Consider the following 25,302-nt stretch of genomic DNA (forward strand, 5'->3'; position numbering starts at 1 on the left):
CTACACGAAAGCCTTCGACAAGGTAAAATGGTCAAAACTCTGGGCTATACTCACTGAGATGGGGACGCCGAGACAATTAGTGTACCTGATTCAGCAATTGTACTCTTCGAACACTGCGATAGTGAGAGTTAATGGCGACTTCTCAGACATCTTTTCTACTAGTGCTGGAGTGCGACAAGGTTGCATTCTTTCCTCCCCTCCTATTTAATTTATACAGCGAGTACATTATGAGGGAGATTCTCGAGGACTGGAGTGATGGCATCACAGTTGGTGGCAGGAAAATTAACAATCTTAGATATGCGGATGACACTGTGATAATTGCAATAGATGGTCATGAACTAGAAGCCATCATGCGGAAGTTAGATGAGCAAAGCAGAGAATATGGTCTTGAAATCAACAATAAAAAGACCAAAGTGATGACTGTAGACCGTTTTAATAACAACAGACCTGCCATAACAATAATTGCGGATTATGAGGTTGTCAGTCGCTTCAAGAATCTAGGATCTATTGTCACAAATACTGGAGACTGTGAACTTGAGATCCGCAAGCGCATTGCGATTGCGAGAAATTCAACGGCAAAACTTACTCGCATCTGGAAGGACACCTCCATCACTTCCAAGACAAAGCTCACCTCATTCGAAATCTGATCTTCCCTATCACAACCTATGCAGCAGAAACTTGGACGATGAAGACGGCAGATCGCCGCAGGATTGATGCTCTAGAAATGTGGTGCTATAGGAGATTACTGCGAATACCATGGACAGCACACTGTACTAATGAATCGATCCTGCAACAGCTCGGCATCAGAACAAGACTGTCGACCCTTATCAACCAAAAACAACTCAAATATTTTGGTCATATTGCCAGAAGACAGGAGGCAATGGAAATACTTACCATAGAGGGAAAAGTTGAAGGCCGAAGACCTAGAGGACGTATACCGTTACGATGGATGGACCAGATCAAGAACTTGACCAGGATGAGCTTACAGCAAGCAAGTCATCATGCCCAAAGCAGAGACTCCTGGAGGAAGATCACCAAAAGGGTTGTTGCGTGATAGTACTACACCCTTACGAAGGGTTGGACTAAAAGAGAGACATCATCATGTTCCTTTATGTTACACCGACACAGATACATCTTATGGCGATGATGGGAGGAAAGGCCTAGGAATAGAAAGGAAGCAGCCGTCGCCTTAATTAAGGTACAGCCCCAGCATTTGACTGGTGTGAAAATGGCAAACCACAGAAAACCATTTTCAGGGCTGCTGACATTGGAGCTCGAACCCACTATCTTCCGAATGCAAGTTCACAGCTTCGCGCCCCCAACTAGATGGCCAACTCGCTCAGTCTATACATCTTCAATCAGCTTAGACAAATTGTGTCTCTCAAGATAATGCTTAATGTTTATTATCCACTTGTCAATTCTGTTTTGCAAGAATTATAGGATGGGGTGAGGCAATGGACAAGTATATAAGCCTCCTATCCATTACCCATAAGCAGATACTAAAAGCTATAAATGGGAAATCTTTTTTCTTTCCTCTGATAAAATTGTCAATTTAGCTCAGGTTTTAAACATACGACAGTTATACACAAAAGTTGTCACAGCACACACTGTAAAGAACTACCACAGATTACAGGACCAGAAACATGCCATGGCACTAGACTACAAATAAGATCTGCATTACCAATCCCAAGTAAAAACACACTTCTTGGACAGAGACATGCAGCCAGCATATCTAGGACCATGTATTTTTAATACTCTACCCCCAGAAATAAAAAAGGTAAGGAAAGAGCCAAAGGTATAAAACAATGTCTGAACATCTGGCTTCTTTTTATTTTTTTGCTAGTGGCTTTACGTTGCACTGACACAGATAGGTCTTATGGCGACGATGGGATAGGAAAGGGCTACGAGTTGGAAGGAAGCGGCCGTGGCCGTAAGTAAGGTACAGCCCCAGCATTTGCCTGGTGAAAATGAGAAACAACAGAAAACCATCTTCGGGGCTGCTGACAGTGGAATTCGAACCCACTATCTCCTGGATGCAAGCTCACAGCTGCACGCTCCTAACCACATGGCCAACTCGCCCGGTTCTGGCTTCTTTAAACAGATATGAATTGTATAATAACCTGACCATCATAGATGAATCATTCAGACAACACAAGACAAGGGACTATTACAGGACATTTAGACAATATCAATCAAAGTATACTCCACCCATACTCATGATGAAAAATAAACAAGGGAAACTAGCACACAATAATCAAGAGAATGCCAAAATTATAGCCGATCACTTCAGAGAATTACTAAATGCTGAGGAACCAAAAGAATACTTAGAATGTGATCCTTATCCAAAAAATAAAATAAGTCTAGAAAAGATTATACCACCAGATTTCAATGAAGTAATCAAAGCGATTGGTTAGCTCAAGAACTACAAGGCAGCAGAAGAGAATCAAGTGGTTGCAGAGCTGTGGAAGAATGCAAATAAACACTTGAAAACCTCCACAAACATTTCATAGACAGGTGGAATTCTGAACAACTGCCTGCAAAATGGAACACAGCTATAATTCATCCATTACTCAAAAACGGTGATAGATTGGATCCAAATAATTACCGGGGGATTTCTTTACTTGATGTCTAGAATTATCCTAACAAGAATTCAGGAACAACTTGACCAAGAACTTGGAGAATATCAGGGAGGATTTCGACCTGGAAGAAGTTGTCCAGATCAAATCATCAGTCTTAAGTGGATCATGAAACTTCAAAGAGTGAGAAACAAAAAGTTAGTCATCACTTTTGTTGACTTCAAGAAAGCATACGACAGCATCCATCATGAGTCATTACTTAAAATCCTCAAGGAATTTGGATGATACCAAAAACTTATCAATCTTATTGGAATTACCATTAAGAACATTAAATCAAAATTTAAATTCAGAGGAAAGTTGTCTGAATCATTTGAAATCCGGACTGTGAGAATGGACTAAGAAATGACAACCAAACATCAAGTTTGGCAAAAGTATCAAACTCAATTGCCTGGCATTTGCATATGACCTTGCGCTGCTTGCAAATAGTGTGGAAGAGGTTAAACACCAAATTGAAGAATTCAAAAAAATAGCAGCAAAAGTCGGACTACAAATCTCATTTGAAAAGACGGAAATGATGCCATTCTTCATGGTTGAAACACCAACTATTACACTGAATAACAACAAACAAATTAAGATTGTAAATAAATTCAAGTATCTTGGGGACATTATTACTTGGAACCTAAACAAGAAAGTATCAGTAGAAAATAGAACAACTAAATTGAAACAAGCACAACGTATAACTTGGCCAACCTACAAGAGGAAATCTCTCTCGATAAATGCAAAATTCAATCACTACAACTCCGTTATTAAATCTGAAGCTACCTAAGCTAGTGAAATACTATTCAATTTGAACACCAAGTCAACAACAGATAAATTACAGAAGACAGAAAGAAGAATTCTCAGAATAATCATAAACAAAAAGCACCAAATAGATGGACAATGGCGATTATTAGCTAATGAAGTTGTATACCAGGAAACGAGTCAATAACAGACACAATGCGGAAAAGGAGGGTTGCATTTTTCTGTCACGTATCAAGACTACCAGAAACCAGGGTACTGAAACATCTTTTCAACTACTTTTGGAAAAGTAAAACCAAGAATAATTGATTCAAAGAAGTCCAAGATGATTTAGATGAATTAGGCTTGAAAATTCAGCAAACTGAAGACCGAGAAGAGAAGAGGATCCTGAGAAACAGAGACTTGAGACTTAAACTAAAAATGCTTACACGCAAACGGTACACCATAACTGACGAAGAAAGGGCAGCCAGGTCAGAAAAAATGAAGAAGTTCTGGGAGCAGAAGAAGAAACATAAGCCAAATTTGTAGTTAATACTTATACGACTTAAGTGTATATGGATTGATTAAAGTGCTCCAATGTGGGCGTAAAATAATAATAATTGTGAATAATGTGTGTACCGCGCGGTACACCTCTATGCCGCACATTTAAATCTTGCGCCAATTAGAACTCCTCTACTGGAGAAACACTGAACTTGGAATTAGACCAACTTAAATTTTTCCTCTGAAGATGTCACTGTGTGAATTTCGACTTGTTTTTGTTTACTATTTATCAAGAAGAGTGGACATTCTCTCATAGATGTCTCTACTAAAAAAAAAAAACTATGATCATGCACCCTGGTGCAAAGTGAAGGAACTTTATTTGAAGAAATTTTGTATTCATAACTTTTTTTTCTTTACTAAATTTGTTCATTCATTCTTGGGTTGGCAATATTTATCTTTTTCTTCCGCCAGTTTCGAAGTTAACCAATCAATAATTTCTGTAATTAATTTTCAGCCAATCCCGTATTTCTTCTTCGATTTTGTTTGTACCTTTTGATGTTAACCAATAAAACTCCGTGGGTGTGTCTTGATCATTCATGAAAGGTCTCAAACCTTCCCTGAGGGTATAAAAACTGTTGATTTTCTTGCCTCTCGGCCACTTTATCAACATCTAACCTAGTGTATGGACGTGTAGCAGGAGGCGAGAAACACCTCTTCCATCAGGCAGCAGTTCTTCAGTAAGGTAATGGCCGCTTAACATCTTTATTTCTTGCTAGCTCAGCAGTTTAACCCGCAGGAAAGGTCCGAAACTTTTACAATGTAACCTACCTTTCTAAAAAAATGTAAATTTGTGCTTCATATATCTTTAACTGTAAATCAGGGATAGAGAGTGCTTAACCCTCTCGAGCTCCCCTTCATTTTGATTTGAGGTGACTACGTTCTGGTAACCGATTTTCTACTCTTCCTTAATGTGTTAAATTTATTCATTATATGAGTCACCTCCATAGTCTGGGAATAGCCCCTGTTTCATCAGCCTAGTGCCTCTTAGGTTTTAAGAATATATGTGTTGGAGTGCAAGTACACGCCTCCATTCATTTTTGTATTTTGGGCCATTTACTTAACCTGTTCTTTTTCTACTAAGGCTCAGTAGGTTGGGTATGAGATACCTCCGTTTCATTTTGTGGAAGTTGAGCCTTGATGGCAATTAAAGGTAAAGACTGGTATCGCCTTTAATAGGCTTGAAAAACTGACAGCATGTTAGCTCTTTTCCAGTGTATAAAGGTGCCTCTGAGAGGCTTTAGGTTAAAAGTTGGGAGCAAGTGCTCCAGGTATTAGGGGTTTTCTGCCCTTTGGTAAATATGTGTTTGTGAGTTGAGAGCTCAGAAAATGTAAAGGGAGGGCTTGAAGCCCAAGTTCTGTTTATACCACCAATCTTATCTTTCCTAGAGTTAATTTTGCTACTTGTACCTATTGCATTGTTTCTTGTTGTTAAAAAAAAGGAAGAGCAAAAGAAAAATATAACCTTGTTACAGTTTTAAATTTAATTTTGTAGTTAGACCCATTCACCCCGGCACCTTCTGCTAATCCACCAAACCACGGTAACAATGTGAATTAAAATAAATAACTCATAACTGTTTTTGTAGGACTGATTTTAAGGCCAAACTCCTTAAATTGGTTGTTCCAGGTGTGTCGTTTCTGCTGTACTTCATTGTCTATGCAACTCTATATCACTACATCATCTGCCAAAGCACAAGCCTGAACATCATTTCTGGAATTCTGTTGTTTCAGCTTTTTTATGATTTCATCCATTACAGTGATGAATAATAATGGTGACAATGCACTGCCTTGTTACACTCCCTTAGTTGTGACAAATCAATCTAAATATCCACTCCCTATTTGGACACAGCTCTGACAATGGGTATAGATCATTTTCATTTTCCTGACAGGAGATTCTGGTACATTTCTCCTTGTCAGACATTCCCAGATATTGTCCCTAAGAGATGGCGCCAGCGAACAGTACGCAGCGTATGAATTTGACACACACATTAGTATGTTGAGTTCGCCAAACACTAGCGTCAGTGTTGTATCGTTCAGTGATCATGTCGACGTTTGTGTCTGAAAAAGAACATTTGTGGCACGCATTGCTTTTCTTATTTAATCAAAAGGAAAAGGCTGTGGAAAGTCATCGTTTGCTGGTAGAAACATATGGTGAACACGCTCCATCGATTAGAACATATGAGATGCGGTTTCGACAATTTAAACATAGTGATTTCATTGTGAAAGACAGTGTGTGCTCTGGACACAAACTTAACAGCAAATGGCACAAGCATTAAATGTGTCAAAAGAAACAAGCAGCAGATGTTTATGAGCAATGGAGAAGATCAATATACTTGGTAAATGGGTCCCACATGATTTGAATGAACGGCAAATGGAAAATTGCAAAGTCACTTGCAAAATGCTGCTTCAATGCCACGAAAGAAAATAATTTCTGTACCAAATTGTGACGTGTAATAAAAAAGGGATTTATTTTGAAAACCCGAAGTGGAGAAAACCATGGCTGTCACTTAGTGAAGCCAGTCCTTCAACACCAAGGCCAAATCGCCATGTTTTGTGTCTGGTGGGACCAAAGTGGTGTTGTGTATTATGAACTCTTGAAGCCCGGCAAAACTGTTAATGCACAACACTACCGCCAACAAAGGATTAATTTAAATCAGGCATTGATTCGAAAGACAACTGGAATGGACCAGAAGACATGGCAAAGTGATTTTGTTACATGACAATGTGTCGTCTCACACAACAAAACCAGTGAAAGACACCTTTGAAATTACTTGGATGGGTCATCCTTCCGCACCCGCCATATTGCCCCGACCTGATGCCATCTGACTATCACCTCTTTGCATCACAGAGCAGCATTTCAGCAATTTAGAGGAAGTTGAAAAATGGCTCGATGAATGGTTTGCAGACAAGCAGTTTTTCTGGCATGGTATTAATAACTCACCTGAAAGATAGGTGAAGTGTGTAGAAGCCGATGGCCAACATTTTGCATGAACAAAAAATGAATTTCCCTTGAAAATTAAGTGTTTTGTTTACCACAAAAACCGGCAAAAATGTATGCATACACCTGGTATATCCAAGAAAACAAAGATGATATCTCTTCCTTTCTCCCATTATTTCTCCATAATCATCCTAACAGCAAAGTTGAGATCTATGGTTGTCCTGGTACCCATGAATCCATATTGTTCTTTCTAGTTGCGGTTCAATGATGCTCCCTATTTGTTAATACTTTTTTATGCTGTTCTAATTTCAAACATATGTGCCTTTCATTTCCTCCTTTAGTTAAGTTGCTCTTCCTCACTATAGTTTCCTTGTCTTGATTTACTGGGCCACCCTGTGGTGTTGAGATAATTTATCTGCCTCTTACCTGGAGACCTCAGTTTGATTCCCAGCCAGTCCAGAGATTTTAAGTTTGGACTGAGGGCTGGGATGGGGTCCACTCAGCCTTGTGAGATCAATGAAGAGCTGTCTGATGTGAAAGGCAGCAGAAAGCTACGCAATGTGGCTGAGGATGTCATTGCACTGACCACGTGGAACTTCAGTATCTACAGGCCATTTGGCAGGAAAGCAGTCATCTTTGCAGGCAAAGGCCCTAAAGGGCTGGTTTTTAGACTGTATCATACCTTACTTTTCTGACTGTGTTAGTTCCTCGACTGTTGCATTAAACTACCAGATGAAAAAAGTCCCAAGATATTTATAAATATAAACTGGATTGAGTGGTTCAGACGGTTAAGAAGTTGGCTTTCTGAGCCCCAGTCAGCAAGTTTGATTCTGGCTCAGTCTGGTGGTCTTTGAAGGTACTCAAATATATCAGCCTCATGTCAGTAGATTTACTGGCATGTACAAAAACTCCTGCAGGAAAAAATGTTGGCACCTCAGTATTTCCAATAATTGTGAAAGTAGTTAGTGGAATGTAAAAACCAATAACATTATTATCATTATTTATAAATATGATAGCAAGGAGTGCTGCAAATTTGTCCTGAAAAGGGATTCTTTAACATGTCTGTAAATTCACAAGTCCAGTTCTCTTGCATCTAAGCACTTTCAAATGCCAAACAGCAGCACTAGGATTCAAACTTCAGCATAAAGGATGAATATCTAACTCACTACACTATACATTTATAGCTGAAAATGAGAAAGTTTGTTTCTTGTGAATGTCAGAATCCATTAGAGAAATATTTCTTCATAGAAGGTAATTTCGTATTTTGTAATGATGTGTGTTCCTTACTGGAGGCTCTACACATAAAGCAAACCTCTGAGGTGTGGAGACTCTTCATAAACGCAACTAAATTAAGCCTGAACATTGTGTTACTCCATAACACCAGTCAGTTACAGTCGATCCCTATTGGCAACGCTGTGGCATGTGAAAGGGTAGTACATAATATGAAATTTTCATGATCTAAGTTCATTATAATAACTACAAATGGAAAATTTGAAAGTACAGCCACAACCGGCAATAATAACTCCAAAAGGGCCACCAATTAATGGCACCATAGGTGATAGTCACAGGAACCAGTCTTTTCTTTTGTTGCTAAAAATTAAAACTTCAAAAAGCACACGTATTTGCAGAGTGGGACTGAGGGGAATTTTTCTTTTAATATAATATGATAGCAAAATATGAAATAATAGGTGAGGAAAGAAGTAGCAACTATGTAAACTGATCAATAATGTCACACTCAGTCTTGGATAATAAATGAGATGGTCTCTCTGTCCTTACTGTAGAAATCGTTAGTGTGATACACCCAATTCCTTCACGCTGCTGACGTTTGTTTCCCCGTTTTGTAATCGCCATAATATGTGTGACTTTTCTTCACTATTGAACACTTTCCCTATCTTTTGCAACATCATCACAGCGATGCTTCCCTTCACTATTTAACACCCAGACTGATTTGAGATCTACAATCTACTGAGAACAATAGTTTGAAAATAAGATCAACATTGTTGTCAACAGTTCCCAAATGCATAATAAACAACATTTATCATTGGATGATATAGTCAATACAGTTCTCCAAAAATGTGATAAAAATACGCCATTTTATATGATACGTTGTAATAAGCAATGACGTACTATGAGTTTAAAAAATATATTATATAAAGTCAAGAGCTTCAAATATCTTGGTGTGATGATCCAGGATGATCCAGTCTAATGGCTTACAACAGGAGGCCATCAAGGCTAGAATCAGGAAGATGGAATTAGTGTACCAGTTGATGAAAGATGTGTAGAACAAGAAATAACAAGAAATATTAAGTCTGAGAATAAAACTAAGGCACTATAACACCGTGATCAAACCAGAAGGACTATATGCTGCTGGGACATTGGATTTAACAAGCAGAGGATTGCTGGAACTACTGGAGAAGAAAGAAAGGAAGATTCTGGGACCTATACATGTTGGTGGATAATAAAGATTAAAAAAGAATTATACAGAGAGACTGAGGGAATTATAGAGTCGATGAAGAAGAGACAAATACATTAATAATTAATGTTATTTGCTTTACGTCCCACTAACTACTTTTACGGTCTTCGGAGACGCCGAGATGCCGGAATTTAGTCCCGCAGAAGTTCTTTTTACGTGCCAGTAAATCTACCGACATGAGGCTGTCGTATTTGAGCACCTTCAAATACCACCGGACTGAGCCAGGATCGAACCTGCCAAGTTGGGGAGACAAATACAATTTTATGGACATCTCCTATGTATGAATCAAGAAAGGCTGACTCAAAAACTCGTTACACATTTCGAAGGGAAAAAAAAAAATTGTTCCCAGGTGGTTTATGGAGATACATGCTGATATGGAGAGAATGGGCATTAGTCATGAAGACACACAAAACAGGAACCACTTTCAACAATTAGTTTCAGACTTCAGAGGCTTTCGAGAAGGAGAAAAAAAAAAACCTTCAAAAGTGATTTCTTGAGAAGAAAGAGGGAAGCAGATAAGCCAATGAATGAAGCTATATTGGCAGAAGATCAAAGCCGGAGGAGGGAAAAGATGATCCAGGATACCGTAGTTGTTACTCCGTGGGTCCGTAGTGGCCAAAATCAAACAGAAGGAGATAAAGGATTTAGATGGGACCATTAAATTTTGTCATTATATCCAATACGTTGCTAAAAGCGACAACACAATAAACAGTTTAAAATGTATATTACTCTTGAACTTGGCCACAACAAAGCTATACTAAGCATTGTTGTTTTCTCTGTGAATTGATCTGAGGAGATTTCAGAAATATGAACTTTACGCAAATACAGTAGAGACAATATGCGACAGTCTGTGAGATATCGAGGAACAGCGATTAGAGCTCTGTCTAGTGGAGTGACCTGGAGTTACCGAGTCTGTATTTGTTTGTGAAGTTTTTGGCGTTATTTATGCGTTTGCAATAAGTTGACATAAGTAAATAGTAGCGTGTGTCATTCCTTTACATCTCCTATCAATATGAGTGGAAAGATATGTGCTGAGTTTGGCTGCAGTAACTATGAAGTGCAGAAGGATTCGTCACACTGACCATGCGTCACCTTGTAATCTACAGGCCTTCGGACCGAGCAGTGGTCGCTTGGTAGGCGGAAGGCCCATTAGGGCTGTAGTTTGGTTTGGTTTAGGGGGCGTTTGTAAGATTATAAGTATACATATTTTATTTCTGTGATGTTTAGCCAAATTGTTGATGGTTCATTCGTTCCCGTGTTGTACATTTCTTCCATGATACCTCCAAAAATGGAGAATCGGGGTAATTATGAATAATACAGGAAAACGTAGTTTCCAGGAATGTATAATCGAGGTTCTAATGTAATTACAAGTCGGCTGCCATATTAAGTACCATGAATAACGTGCCAAGTTTCGACTGGCAGTGGCTGCAGCGTTCCACGTGGCAGAAAACGTCTAAGCCTTCGACTTTAACATATGAGTGAGATGGAGGTGTCACAATAATTGTTATTCTATTCGTTATGCTGTATGTATGAAAGCAGAAGGAAGGGAAATTTTTCGAATAAATTGCATACTTTATCTTGAGAAACTAATGAACAGAAAACTACGATGACCATGAGAGGATTTTCCAGTCATTCTACTACAAAATGGACTGCAATATGTCCTTCCTCCCACATTGAAATTTTGTGGACAATGAACGAAGAATATGATGAAAGATTTCACTAATAAATCTCGACTTCTGGAAAAGTATTACCAGTGAAAGGGGAGAGTAAATATACTTGCTGACCACTGTTAGCCTGTCACAGGAGAAATTTTGAACTGGCATACAAGGTCAGCCGACAGAAGAAGTTTTAGTTGAGGTAAACAACAATGCATTACAGAATAAATAACATTAGACTTTCACTGAAAATGTATCTATTGGACTACTAAGAAACTGTGAGTGACTTCCTTCACAATCAACCCCCCTGCCGAAACACTTTCCATAGGGTTGAAATCACATCTAATGAAGTAATTAAAGTTACTGTAGCTTAAAATTATCAAACTCGAAGCGTATGGATTGTTATTTGTTATCTAATTACATCATCAAAAGAATAATACATTTGATTTCTGAAACTCTAGCTTTTATTTTTAATAAGTGTTTAGAGTTTGGAATTTTTCCTGATCTACTTAAAATTTCTAAAGTTATTCTAGTATTTAAAAGTGGGTACAAAGAATTTTTCAGAACTATCGTGCGGTCTCAATTGTTCCAATAATTTCTAAAATATTTGAATCACTTTTGTACAATCAACTTAGTAACTATTTTGAAACTTACGATCTCCTATTCAACTGTCAGTTTGCGTTTTGACAAGGTAAATGTAATCTCACTTAGTTTACAAAAGGAGTACATTTATTGTTCAACCTATTCAATACAATCAGTACCACGTTATGTGGTTAATTAGACATAGAAAATCTGAACATTATAAGGACATGTTTTGCCCTTCTTATTGGGCATCATCAGCCATCAGCCATCGAACATAAAATTCAAATACTTGAAATAAATTAGTCTCATAACAGCTTCAACCAGCATACTAACGTCTGTTTGCAATGGTTATGTCAAATAATATTTTAGACTAATCTACTTACTGAGGATAACATCATAACATTCGCCTTTTCTCTTAACCATTCTTTTAATGTTGGAACGCAAAATATAAAAAATATTCACCCTCAAGTTTATGTTGGCAACTGCTGCAGCGAATATATGCAGACTTTTATAACAAAGAGGATCCACTTCAGTACCAGACATGTGCCGTTTTTAGAACTTTATATCGACACAAATTCTCTTTTAGACATTATTTTGAATTAGTTTACAATAATTTTAGCAGGTGTTGTATGTCCCAATATCATACTTTATAACCAATATTTTGTAAAGTTAATATCATAAGATCTCACAGTTCATTTTTTACAAATTATAAATGTCATTGTCCTTTTAACAATGTTTGTTTTAAGACAAATTAATATGGCTGATGATCCAATAAGAAGGGCGAAACATGTGCCCATAATGTTCAGATTTTCTATGTCTAATTAACCACATAAAGTGGTACTGATTGTATTGAACAGGTTGAACAATAAATGTACTCCTTTTGTAAACTAAGTGAGATCGTTGTTTTCAATATGGACCAAGAATGAGCGTGATGATTTGTAAGGTAAATGTACTACTACTGCTGTTCTTGAAACTGTTAATCAGATATTAACAGCTTTTGATTGTATTAATCATGAAATTTTACTTGCAAAGTTTGAGATGTATGGTGTCGAGTATCCCTCACTAAACATTAATTATATCATACTTAAATAACAGATATCAATTTGTCTCAAAATTAAAAATAGGTATTCCACTTTGAAGAAAGTTACAACTAGTGTGCCACAGGGCTCTGTCCTCGGTCCATTTTTATTCATTCCGACAGTCAATGTTTTATTATTTATAAATTCAATCAATCAATACTGATCTGCATTTAGGGCAGTCGCCCAGGTGGCAGATTTCCTATCTGTTGCTTTCCTACCCTTTTCCTAAAGGATTTCAAAGAAATTGGAAATTTATTGAACATCTCCCTTGGTTAGTTATTCCAATCCCTAACTCCCCTTCCTATAAATGAATATTTGCCCCAGTTTGTCAACTTAAATTCCAACTTTATCTTCATATTGTGATCTTTTCTACTTTTATAAACGCCATTCAAACTTATTCGTCTTCTAATGTCATTCCCCGCCATCTCTCCGCTGACAGCTCAGAACATACCACTTAATGCATACAATTTCCAGAATATTCGTTTAATGTCAACCTAGTCAATACTTACAATACCACATTTTGTGGTTAGATAATTATAAAAAATAGACAGATTGTGAACATGTTTCGCCCTTTCTAATGGGCATCATCAGCACAATGGATAACCTTAAAACAAATGATTACAATTAAGACTGTTTACAACTATTAGTCATATAAAATTGGAATGAGATGTTGTGATATTAAAAGTTATTTTCGATATCATGATTTAAAAAGTTTGATGTCAATATTAAAAAAACAAGTTAAAACAATTGTAGTACAATTTACAATATTGTCTTAAAAAAAAAAATTGTTAATATTCGTGAGAAGTTTGTCAATCGGCATTCGTCTGGAATTGAAATGGATCCTTTTCTTTTAACTTTAGGTGAAAGTCAATATTATAATCTTGTTCACCAGCAAGTAGAATTTGCAGAATAGAATATATAAAAAACATATGTCATATGGTAGAAAATTAGGTCAGGAATGATCATTTGGTGTTTCTTCTTGAGTTAAATTGGTTAAAATCCATTCAAGTAAGAGTACGTTAAAATAGAATATACGTTGAAAATTTTATCCGATGTACTGGTTGAAATATCTATCACTTTGACAGTAGTCTTCCATTTGTTGTGTAAATCTCTGTGGTTAGAATGTTGATAAACTGCAAAGAAATATAAAAACGCATTTAATGTGTATGTATATAATGGATGTGGTTGTATAGTGTTATGGGTTACGTAAAAATGTATACTTACTCGAATGCCGTAAAGTGCCTATCTTGTTCTGTTATTAGCGTTAGCCTGACTGGCGTTCCTGCTGCATGTGTTGTATGGGTGTGGCGGAGGGAGGGGAACGGATTGAGGGAGGGAAGAAATGGGCGGAGTAATACGTACTGGTATTAATGGCATTAATGTGTATAAAGAACTCTTAATCTCCGTGTCGTCATTAAGGTTGTGATCTTTATTAAACGTTTTGTCCAGATAAATATAAATATTTTCCAATTCATTTAGTAATTTTCCTTTGTTAGTATTCCTTATTATTGTCAGATCTTTTTCTATTGAGGTAAAATGGTGGCCCGATTCCTTCATGTGTGTACTCATAGTGGAATATTTGTTATGTTTGTCTGCATTGAAATGTACAAATGTACAAAACGATTTAAGAACTGATATAAAGCAAAAGCTCCCAAGGTTAGCAGAAAACCTGAACACCAATTTTGACCCTGAACAATATAAATTAATACAGAACATGAAGACAAAAAAACAGATAGTAACAACATTATCGTAACCAAGGCTGATAAAGGAGGCTCAATAGTTCTATTAGATAGACATGCATATATCCAAAAAACAGAATATTTTCTTAATGATAACAACTATACAATAGTAAACAAAGACCCGATAATTAGAATACAACGGAACTTAAAATCATTATTAAAAAAATCAACATTTCTTTTTAATGACCAGGAACAACAAAATCTCATAACCATGAATCCCAGCCTCCCTAAAGCTAGAGCCCTCCCCAAAATACATAAGAAAGATATCCCAATACGTCCCATCATCAACTGTCGTAACAGCCCAACCTACAAAATTTCTAAATATATCCATAGTTTCCTCAAAAGACACTATACGTTTAATAACAAACATCCATTAAAGAATTCAATTGATTTTTGCGAAATCCTTAACGATTTCAACTTACAATCTCATCATATAATGTGCTCTTTCGACGTGGTTAACATGTTTTCAAATATTCCCATTAAAGACACCACTAATATTATATACAACAATATCAGTCAATACAGTAACCTCAGTAAAATGGAAATCGAAGAATTTATGACTATATTAAAATTTACATTAGATAATAATTATTTCATGTTTAATGGTAGAATTTACAAACAGAATGGCTTGGCGATGGGAGACACTATTTCGGATATCCTGGCTGATATCTATATGGATACGATAGAGCACACACAAATTAAAACCAACATAAAAGGAATCAGTTTATGGTTAAGGTTTGTAGATGACACATTTGTCATAATTGACAAGAATGTCACCAATAATGAAATATTAAATGAATTAAACAAGATCAACCCCAACGTAAATTTTACAAAAGAAGATGAAGAAGGAGGCTCTTTAAATTTTTTGGATATAAAAGTTACACGATCTAATAACTCCTTTGAATATCAAATTTACAGAAAGCCTACACACTCGTCAATTACAATAAATAATTCCTCACTACATCCTGCAACACAAAAACAGGCATCTTTTTACAGCCTAATATATCAAGCCTTAAGAATCCCCTTATCTCCCAAAAATATGAAAACTGAATTAAATTACATAAGAAATCTTGCAGTAACCAATGGATACAAAATTGAAATGATAAACCGTCTGATATATAAAATAAAAAACAAGCTATCCACTAACCTCAAACCAGATAAGCCTAACAGAAATAAGCATGCCGTTTTCACATATAATAGCCCAACAATCCACCAAATTACTAATAACTTCAACAAGTATAATATAAACGTAGCTTAAAGAACAACCAATACTACACAGAACATATTTTTTAATTATAATAAAATAAATAATAATAGTAACAGCAAATATTTAAGTTCAGGAGTATACAGGTTGACATGTTCGCAGTGTGGTTATTCATACGTTGGCCAGACTGAGCGAAGCTTTATTACAAGATATATGGAACATTTCAATGCAGACAAACATAACAAATATTCCGCTATGAGTACACACATGGAGGAATCAGGCCACCATTTTACCTCAATAGAAAAAGATCTGACAATAATAAGGAATACTAACAAAGGAAAATTACTAAATGAATTGGAAAATATTTATATTTATCTGGACAAAACATTTAATAAAGATCATAACCTTAATGACGACATGGAGATTAAGAGTTCTTTATACACATTAATACCTAGTTTAATGAAAACAGTTATCCCAAATCAAAAGAAAATTCCGCATATATTAAAAGTTGCCAATTCAAAAACTCCATCTACCCCCTCGAATACTAAACCTACAATTCCCCCTCCGAACAACCCCCCTCCCGTACCGATACCAGTATGTATTACTCCGCCCATTTCTTCCCTCCCTCAACCCGTTCCCCTCCCTCCGCCACACCCATACAACACACGCAGCAGGAACGCCAGTCAGGCTAACGCTAATAACAGAACTAGATAGGCACTTTACGGCATTCGAGTAAGTATACATTTTTATGTAACCCATAACACTATACAACCACATCCACTATATACATACACATTAAATGCGTTTTTATATTTCTTTGCAGTTTATCAACATTCTAACCACAGATATTTATACAACAAATGGAAGACTACTGTCAAAGTGATAGATATTTCAACCAGTACATCGGATAAAATTTTCAACGTATATTCTATTTTAACGTACTCTTACCTGAATGGATTTAAACCAATTTAACTCAAGAAGAAACACCAAATGATCATTCCTGACCTAATTTTCTACCATATGACATATGTTTTTTATATATTCTATTCTGCAAATTCTACTTGCTGGTGAATACGATTATAATATTGACTTTCACCTAAAGTTAAAAGAAAAGGATCCATTTCAATTCCAGACGAATGCCGACTGACAAACTTCTCACGAATATTAACAAATAATTTTTTTTTTTAAAGACAATATTGTAAATTGTACTACAATTGTTTTAACTTGTTTTTGTAATATTGACATCAAACTTTTTTTATCATGATATCGAAAATAACTTTTAATATCACAACATCTCATTCCAATTTTATATGACTAATAGTTGTAAACAGTCTTAATTGTAATCATTTGTTTTAAGGTTATCCATTGTGCTGATGATGCCCATTAGAAAGGGTGAATCATGTTCACGTTCTGTCTATTTTTTATAATTATCTAACCACAAAATGTGGTATTGTAAGTATTGACTAGGTTGACGTTTAACGAATATTCTGGAAATTGTATGCATTCACTGTCGTCAATACGGACCAAAAAATGAGGTTAATGACTTGTAACATACCACTTAGTCGAGCAGCTCTTCTTCTTTCTCTCAATTCTTCCTAACCCAAACATTGCAACATTTTTGTAACGCTACTCTTTTGTCGGAAATCACCCAGAACAAATCGAGCTGCTTTTCTTTGGATTTTTTCCAGTTTTTGAATCAGGTAATCCTGGTGAGGGCCCGATACACTGGAACCATACTCTAGTTGGGGTCTTACCAGAGACTTATATTCACTCTCCTTTACATCCTTACTACAACCCCTAAAATCCCTCATAACCATGTGCAGAGACCTGTACCCTTTATTTACAATCCCATTTATGTGATTACCCCAATGAAGATCTTTCCTTATATTAACACCTAGATACTTACAATGATCCCCAAAAGGAACTTTCACCCCATCAACGCAGTAATTCAAACTGAGAGGACTTTTCCTATTTGTGAAACTCACAACCTGACTTTTAACCCCGTTTATCAACATACCATTGCCTGCTGTCCATCTCACAACATTTTCGAGGTCACGTTGCAGTTGCTCACAATCTTGTAACTTATTTATCACTCTATAGAGAATAACATCATCCGCAAAAAGCCTTACCTCCGATTCCACTCCTTTACTCATATCATTTATATATATAAGAAAACATAAAGGTCCGATAATACTGCCTTGAGGAATTCCCCTCTTAATTATTACAGGATCAGATAAAGCTTCACCTACTCTAATTCTCTGAGATCTATTTTCTAGAAATATAGCAACCCATTCAGTCACTCTTTTGTCTAGTCCAATTGCACTCATTTTTGCCAGTAGTCTTCCATGATCCACCCTATCAAATGCTTTAGACAGGTCAATCGCGAAACAGTCCATTTTACCTCCAGAATCCAAGATATCTGCTATATCTTGCTGGAATCCTACAAGTTCAGCTTCAGTGGAATAACCTTTCCTAAAACCGAATTGCCTTCTATCGAACCAGTTATTAATTTCCAAACATGTCTAATATAATCAGAAAGAATGCCTTCCCAAAGCTTACATACAATGCATGTCAAACTTACTGGCCTGTAATTTTCAGCTTTATGTCTATCACCCTTTCCTTTATACACAGGGGCTACCATAGCAACTCTCCATTCATTTGGTATAGCTCCTTCAAGCAAACAATAATCAAATAAATACTTCCGATATGGTACTATATCCCAACTCATTGTGTTTAGTATATCCCCAGAAATCTGATCAATTCCAGCTGCTTTTATAGTTTTCAACTTTTGTATCTTATTGTAAATGTCATTGTTATCATATGTAAATTTTATTACTTCTTTGGCCTTAGTCTCCTTCTCTATCTCGACATTTCATTTTCCGTATTGATAGATTCAATGTATAGACAAGAAATGTGTTTTTCCACCAATCAATACTTAATTTATTGTAAATAGATTACACTAGTACTGGTTTCGGCCCTTGTGATCACTTGTGATTTTGTCTAATGGGTGGAAACTAATCATGTACTAGCTGATGATGGCCGTTAAGGGCTGAAACCGGTACTAGTGTAATCTGTTTACAATAAGTTAAGTATTGATTGGTGGAAAAACACATTTCTTGTCTATACAGTCAATGTTTTACCCAAAATGTCAAATGCCATGCTCTTATATCGTATACGGACGATACAACGTTAATTACAAAATACCAGAGCATCTCAGGTCAGAGCATCTCAGGTTTGAATCAGATGTCACAGGAAGCTCTTGCAACTGCAATGCATTAGTTTTCATTCAATAGGCTGTTGTGCAATCAGGATAAAACTCAATTTCTCACACTAGGATTATCCAAAGATATTGAAAGTTAGTCAGTCAAATTTTTGGGATTCCATATAGATGCCAAATAGAACTGGGAAACACACATTGATCATGTTTGTAAAACTATCATGAGCAGCCTATTTGATATGGAAATTGAGAGATTTAGTTAGCAGTGACTACCTAAGGATGGCATATTTTGGTCTCTTCCAGTCACACATTACTTATGGACTGTTATTATGGGGGCATTCTTCTTATGTATATAATGTTCTTCTAATACAGAAAAAGGTTGTCCGAACAATGTGTAGGGCTGGTGCAATTGACCGTTGTCGACCTCTCTTAAAATACCGTACTGACAATTATAAATTTGTATATTTATATATCTTTGACATATGTTAAAAACAACATAAATGAATTCAGTACTAGGGAAAACATTCACCTTCATGATACTTGGGGCAAAGCAGACATTGACATCCCAATTCACAGGCTGTCAAAAACTGCTCACTCACATAAAATCAGTTGTTTAAGATTATTTAATAAATTACCACATTCTGCACAGTCCACTCACTTGTTTAAGTAATTTTAAAAGAAAAATGTATGATTGGTTAATAGAAAATCCATTTTATAATACCTCTGGATTCTTAGAAATGCATAATGTTAGTATTAAGTTTTAATAAAAGGTTTATGTTCATTTCAAATCAAATCAAATCAAATCAAAATCTCTTTATTTGCAAATGAGGTGTCTACCTCGGTGGCAAATGGTACACTAAAATACATTATTGTCAAGCACTAAATATTAAAATAACAAGAGAAGAAAATTTTTCCTATAATACAATATTATACAATTTACGCTAACAATGTTTTCTATTAAACACACAGCTCATCCTTAATAAATTTATATTGTTTACAAAATTCTACTTATAATATCTCCTGTACTACTTACAAATATAGTCATCTAATATACAGTATGTGGAATTACTTCAAATTATACTATACAACTGGTATAACATTAATATTTACATTGCATTTATTTATTTACTATTTTTTGTTTTTGTTTTTTACCCGTTCTGGATCCTAAGTAGCATAACGACCTGCTGCGTCTTAACCAGAGCCCCTTTTGCCACCACTTTTCAGAGTTCCTGAAGGGCCTTCACAGCTACCGTAGCGGTCCCAGGGCCCTCGAAGTCCCCACTGTACTTCACCCCTACAGGCAGTCCCCTACTTTGGCTGTCCAAACTCCTTAGACCAGGGGATGGAATTAATTTATTCACACACATTTTTTTATTTACAATAACCTGCACTGGTCGAATGCCCTCTAACACTTCATTTATTTTCTCTGTTGCTGTTTATTCTCTTCTTGGATATCTGTACAGATTTTGGAAAAGGATCAAACACTACCCCTGGTAAACTGTTCCACTCCTTCACACCCTTCCCAATGAATGAAAATTTACCCCAATCGCTTCTGCTAAAATTCCTTCTAATTTTATATTTGTGGTCAGTCCTGCCGATATAATTATTTTCCAACTGAAGCCTCTCACGGATATCTTCCCATGCTTCTTCTCCTGTATAGGCTCTATATAATCCTATACGTCTCGTTTTCTCCCTTCTCTTACTTAAAGTTTCCCACCCAAGTTCCTTTAACATTTCTGATACACTACTCTTTCTCCTGAAATCCCCTGTTACAAATCTTGCTGCTATCCTCTGCACACTATCTATTTCTTTTATTAGGTATTCTTGGTGAGGATCCCAAACACTGTTTGCATATTCCAATAATGGACGAACCATACTCAAGTAACTTTTTTCTTTTAATTCTTTGTTGCATCCTTTAAGTAGCCTCATTATGACATGTAATGATCTGTATGCTTTCCCAACAATGTCATCAATATGACCCTTCCAGTGCAAATTACTTTCAAATCTCACACCTAAGTATTTACACTTGCCATCTTTTGGGATAACTACCTCATCCAAAGTATATTCAAATTCAGTTTTAAAGCTCCTGTTTGTAAAAGTTGTAACAGTTGATTTGCCTCCATTAACCTTCATATTATTTTCTTCAACCCATTGTTGGATACTTTCAAGGTCCCTTTGTAATTCTGAACAATCCTCAATGTTGTTTATTTCCTTATAAACAATTATGTCATCTGCATACAATCTTATTTTTGATGTTATATTGTTCCCTAAATCATTTGCGTATATTATGAAAAGTAACGGACCGATTATACTACCCTGTGCAATTCCCTTCCAAACTTTCTCTTCCTGCGATACATTATTTCCTACTTTGACTTTCTGAACCCTTGAATTTAGAAATGCTTTTATCCAACGTGTAACCCTTATGTCCAATCCTATTCCCTCCAATTTCTTTAATAATATTCCATGTTCCACTCTATCAAAGGCTTTGGAAAGATCTATGGCTATGCAATCTAACTGGCCTCCTGAATCCAACTGATCTGATATGTCCTGCTGAAATCCCACCAGTTGTGCCTCACAAGAAAATTTCTTTCTAAATCCATACTGGCTCCTCATGAACCAATTTTTATCATCACATATCCCTCTGATGTACTTTGATATTAAACTCTCCAGAATTTTACAAACTATACTGGTCAGGCTGATTGGTCTGTAGTTCTCTGGTTTCCTTTTATCACCCTTTCCTTTATAAATTGGTATTATTATAGATTCCTTCCATTCCTTTGGTATTACACTATTATTTATGACGTAGTCAAAGATAAATTTTAAATAAGGCACTATGTACCACCCCATTGTCTTTAATACCTCCCCAGTAATTTGATCACTTCCTGCTGCTTTTCCTCGCTGAAGCAGTTGGATTTCTCTGAAAATATCTTCGTTTGTGAATGAGAAGCTTCTTGCTTCCCTCTGTCTCTCTCCCTCTCTATCTTCTGTTTCTGTTTCCAACTCTTGACAATCATCTACTGAATCTCTAAATTCCCTACTAAATAGGTTTGCTTTCTCAGTATCTGTTAAATAGTGTTCACCCCCTTCTCCCACCATTGTAGGAATTTGGATTCCTTTTCCTTTTTGATTCCTGATATATGAATACAGCTTTTTCCATTTCCCTTTGTGGTCATTACCCTCTTGAAGTATGCCATTCATATAATTCTCTTTTGCTTCCTTTTTCACTCTATTCAGTTCCCTCATTAGCTGTTTTCTAGTTTCTCTACTCTCCCTACCCTCTTTGATTTTCCTGTTTACTATTCTACATTTTCTTTTTAATTTTCTTATTTCCCTTGTATAATAAACAGGGTCTGAGGTCATTTTGCCCTTCTTAACAGGTACAAATCTCTTCTCTCCTTCCCAAATAATTCCTTTAAATTTAGCCCAAAGTGTATCCACGTTACTCCCTTCACTTATCCAACAACTGAATTGTGATTTAAGGTAAGTCCCAAATTCATCAACTTTAGTTTTTCTGTACAATTTCTTGTCTTGTGTAACCCTCTTATTAAGCCTTTTTGGTACGAGTCCTACATCCATTATTACAGCCTTATGGTCTCCTATTCCTTCAATTACCTCAGTTTTATCAACAATTTCCCATGGTTTAACCAAGAATACATCTAGTAAGTTATTGAGACGAGTCGGTTCTTGTACTACTTGTGTAAATCCTCCCTCCCAAATTAACTTATTTGCCAGTTTCTGTTCATGGGCTTCACTTGCAGCTCCTTTCCATTCAACTTCAGGCAAATTTAGATCTCCCCCAATTATTACCATATCATTATTATTGTTTTTACGAGTATAATCTATTATTTTTTCAAAGATTTCCATGTCTCTTTCCTCTCTTCCAGGCCTGTATGTTCCTATAATTCCCACCTCCTTCATATTATCACAAACTAATTTTATCCCTAATATTTCATCCCTTTCATCGGTAAACCATTTGTGTGAACAGTAAGTTTCCTTCACCAGAATAAACACCCCCCCTCCCTTTTTATCTCCTCGGTCTCTACGATAGACTGTGTACCCTTCTGGAAATACTTCTCTATTACCCACCCCTTCTTTCAACCACGATTCCACTCCTATCACCACATCAGTCTCATAAGATTCCATCAATGTACTGAATTTTAATTGTTTATTTACTACACTTTGACAGTTTACCAAGAGCAATCTCAGACCCCCTTCCTCCCTAAAACTTGACTGTTGCAATTGGGTAACTTGAAATTCCTTACTATCCTGAGTTTCTTTTTCTAGTGGACTGAGCCAGCTTGAAGTACAGCTGGCTCTTTCTACTAGTTTTCCTGGTCAGAATTATAACTCAAGGGAGTTGCCTGTTTTACAGTACATATCTTAAGATTAATAAAATCTAGAACAATATTTGCTATCTTTCCTTTACCTGAATTGTTTAGATGGAGGCCATGTTTTGTATAACAGTATCTCTCAAAACTGCTGCATTCAATAACCTGAATATTCCGAAAATGTTTACAAATTTTAACAATATCTGTATTGACCTTGTCCACTTCAATGTTCACACACGAGTCTCTACTCAAATCATGCCTGTGGGGCACGTTCACTACAAAAACGTTAGTGTGGGTCAGCTTCCCTAGTGTATGTTTAAGTTGTGATCTTACATTCTTGGCGTCGTCGCGAGCTACGTCATAGCCTTAGAAATATTAAGTACTAAATTATCATTAGTTGATGAAGCCTATTTCATTGTATATGGTCAATGCCAAATAAAGATTCTTGATTCTGATATTTCCCTTACCATTTGCACGTTCAGTACAGTTCATGCATACGTAGAGATATGTTTTATCCGTGTTGCAAACAAAATGTTAAAATTTGTTTTCTGATGTTATCATTTTAATAATAATTCATTAGTTTTATGTCCCACTATCTATTTTTATGTTTTCTGGAGATGCTGAGGTGCTGGAATATTGTCCTAAACGAGTTCTCTTATGTGTCGGTAAGGCCATCGCTCTACTTTGTATAAGTCAGCCAGACTGTTATCATTTTAGTCTACTTGAATAACTTTCCATTCATTTAAGAATATGTATCATATTTAACATCATATGCTTAAAAAAAAAAAAAAAAGATAATGATGATGATGAAGAAGAAATCATTTCAGAGATACAAGTCCACGAACTTACCTATACTACAACAGTCACAGATCCGTGCTCTCAGCCGTGCTATCTGACCTTGACTTTATTGTTGGTGGTGGTGGGGGAGGTGGTTGAGGTCGTGGTGGACGATTCAGAACCCTTGGGGAACCTGGAGGATTGCCACTACTAGTTGGAGGATGCTTCAGAATTACTGAAAGAATTACAATATGTATGGAACTTTACACAAAGCTGAAAATTCTACATCACAGACAGTTAAAAAGCAGTAACAAATTAGGCAAACACTTATAATACATTTAAAAATATAGTGTGTGGTCAAAGTTCTGTTTTGTATATTTGGGTTGATCAGGAAAAAAAAAAAAAAAAAATCATTCTAGATTTAGTGTGGATCTTTCAGGATTTAAGTGGGTTTCATTTTCTCACTTTAATCACAGAAAATTTCAAGGATGGTGCTTTGGTCATAGATTACGACTGCCTTATACACTGACTGACAGAGCAAATGCAACACCAAGAAGGAGTGGTCAGAACTTTATGCCAATTGCAGGGTAGACTGACGTCACTGAGGTATGCTCATGATGTGAAATGCGCCGCTGTGCTGCGCACATAGCGAACGATAAATGGGACACGGCGTTGGCGAATGGCCCACTTCGTACCGTGATTTCTCAGCCGACAGTCATTGTAGAACGTGTTGTCGTGTGCCACAGGACACGTGTATAGCTAAGAATGCCAGGCCGCCGTCAACGGAAGCATTTCCAGCAGACAGACGACTTTACGAGGGGTATGGTGATCGGGCTGAGAAGGGAAGGTTGGTCGCTTCGTCAAATCGCAGCCGATACCCATAGGGATGTGTCCACGGTGCAGCGCCTGTGGCGAAGATGGTTGGCGCAGGGACATGTGGCACGTGCGAGGGGTCCAGGCGCAGCCCGAGTGACGTCAGCACGCGAGGATCGGCGCATCCGCCGCCAAGCGGTGGCAGCCCCGCACGCCACGTCAACCGCCATTCTTCAGCATGTGCAAGACACCCTGGCTGTTCCAATATCGACCAGAACAATTTCCCGTCGATTGGTTGAAGGAGGCCTGCACTCCCGGCGTCCGCTCAGAAGACTACCATTGACTCCACAGCATAGACGTGCACGCCTGGCATGGTGCCGGGCTAGAGCGACTTGGATGAGGGAATGGCGGAACGTCGTGTTCTCCGATGAGTCACGCTTCTGTTCTGTCAGTGATAGTCACCGCAGACGAGTGTGGCATCGGCGTGGAGAAAGGTCAAATCCGGCAGTAACTGTGGAGTGCCCTACCGCTAGACAATGCGGCATCATGGTTTGGGGCGCTATTGCGTATGATTCCACGTCACCTC

The 25,302-nt window shown here is 36.9% G+C and overlaps 1 protein-coding gene across 1 annotated transcript in view; it reads right to left on the reverse strand.

Moving 5' to 3' along the window:
• The window catches only part of LOC136885432 (rho GTPase-activating protein 44), a 382,026-nt gene that overhangs the window by 16,805 nt on the left and 339,919 nt on the right, over nucleotides 1-25,302 (reverse strand). The window contains exon 16 of the mRNA XM_067157983.2: nucleotides 23,976-24,138. Within this exon, the coding sequence (XP_067014084.2) occupies nucleotides 23,990-24,138 (149 nt within the window). The 3' untranslated portion in view covers nucleotides 23,976-23,989. The remainder of the gene's footprint in view (nucleotides 1-23,975; nucleotides 24,139-25,302) is intronic.

The sequence above is a fragment of the Anabrus simplex genome, chromosome 1 (assembly GCF_040414725.1).
Source record: "Anabrus simplex isolate iqAnaSimp1 chromosome 1, ASM4041472v1, whole genome shotgun sequence".
Taxonomy (NCBI): Eukaryota; Metazoa; Arthropoda; class Insecta; order Orthoptera; family Tettigoniidae; genus Anabrus; species Anabrus simplex.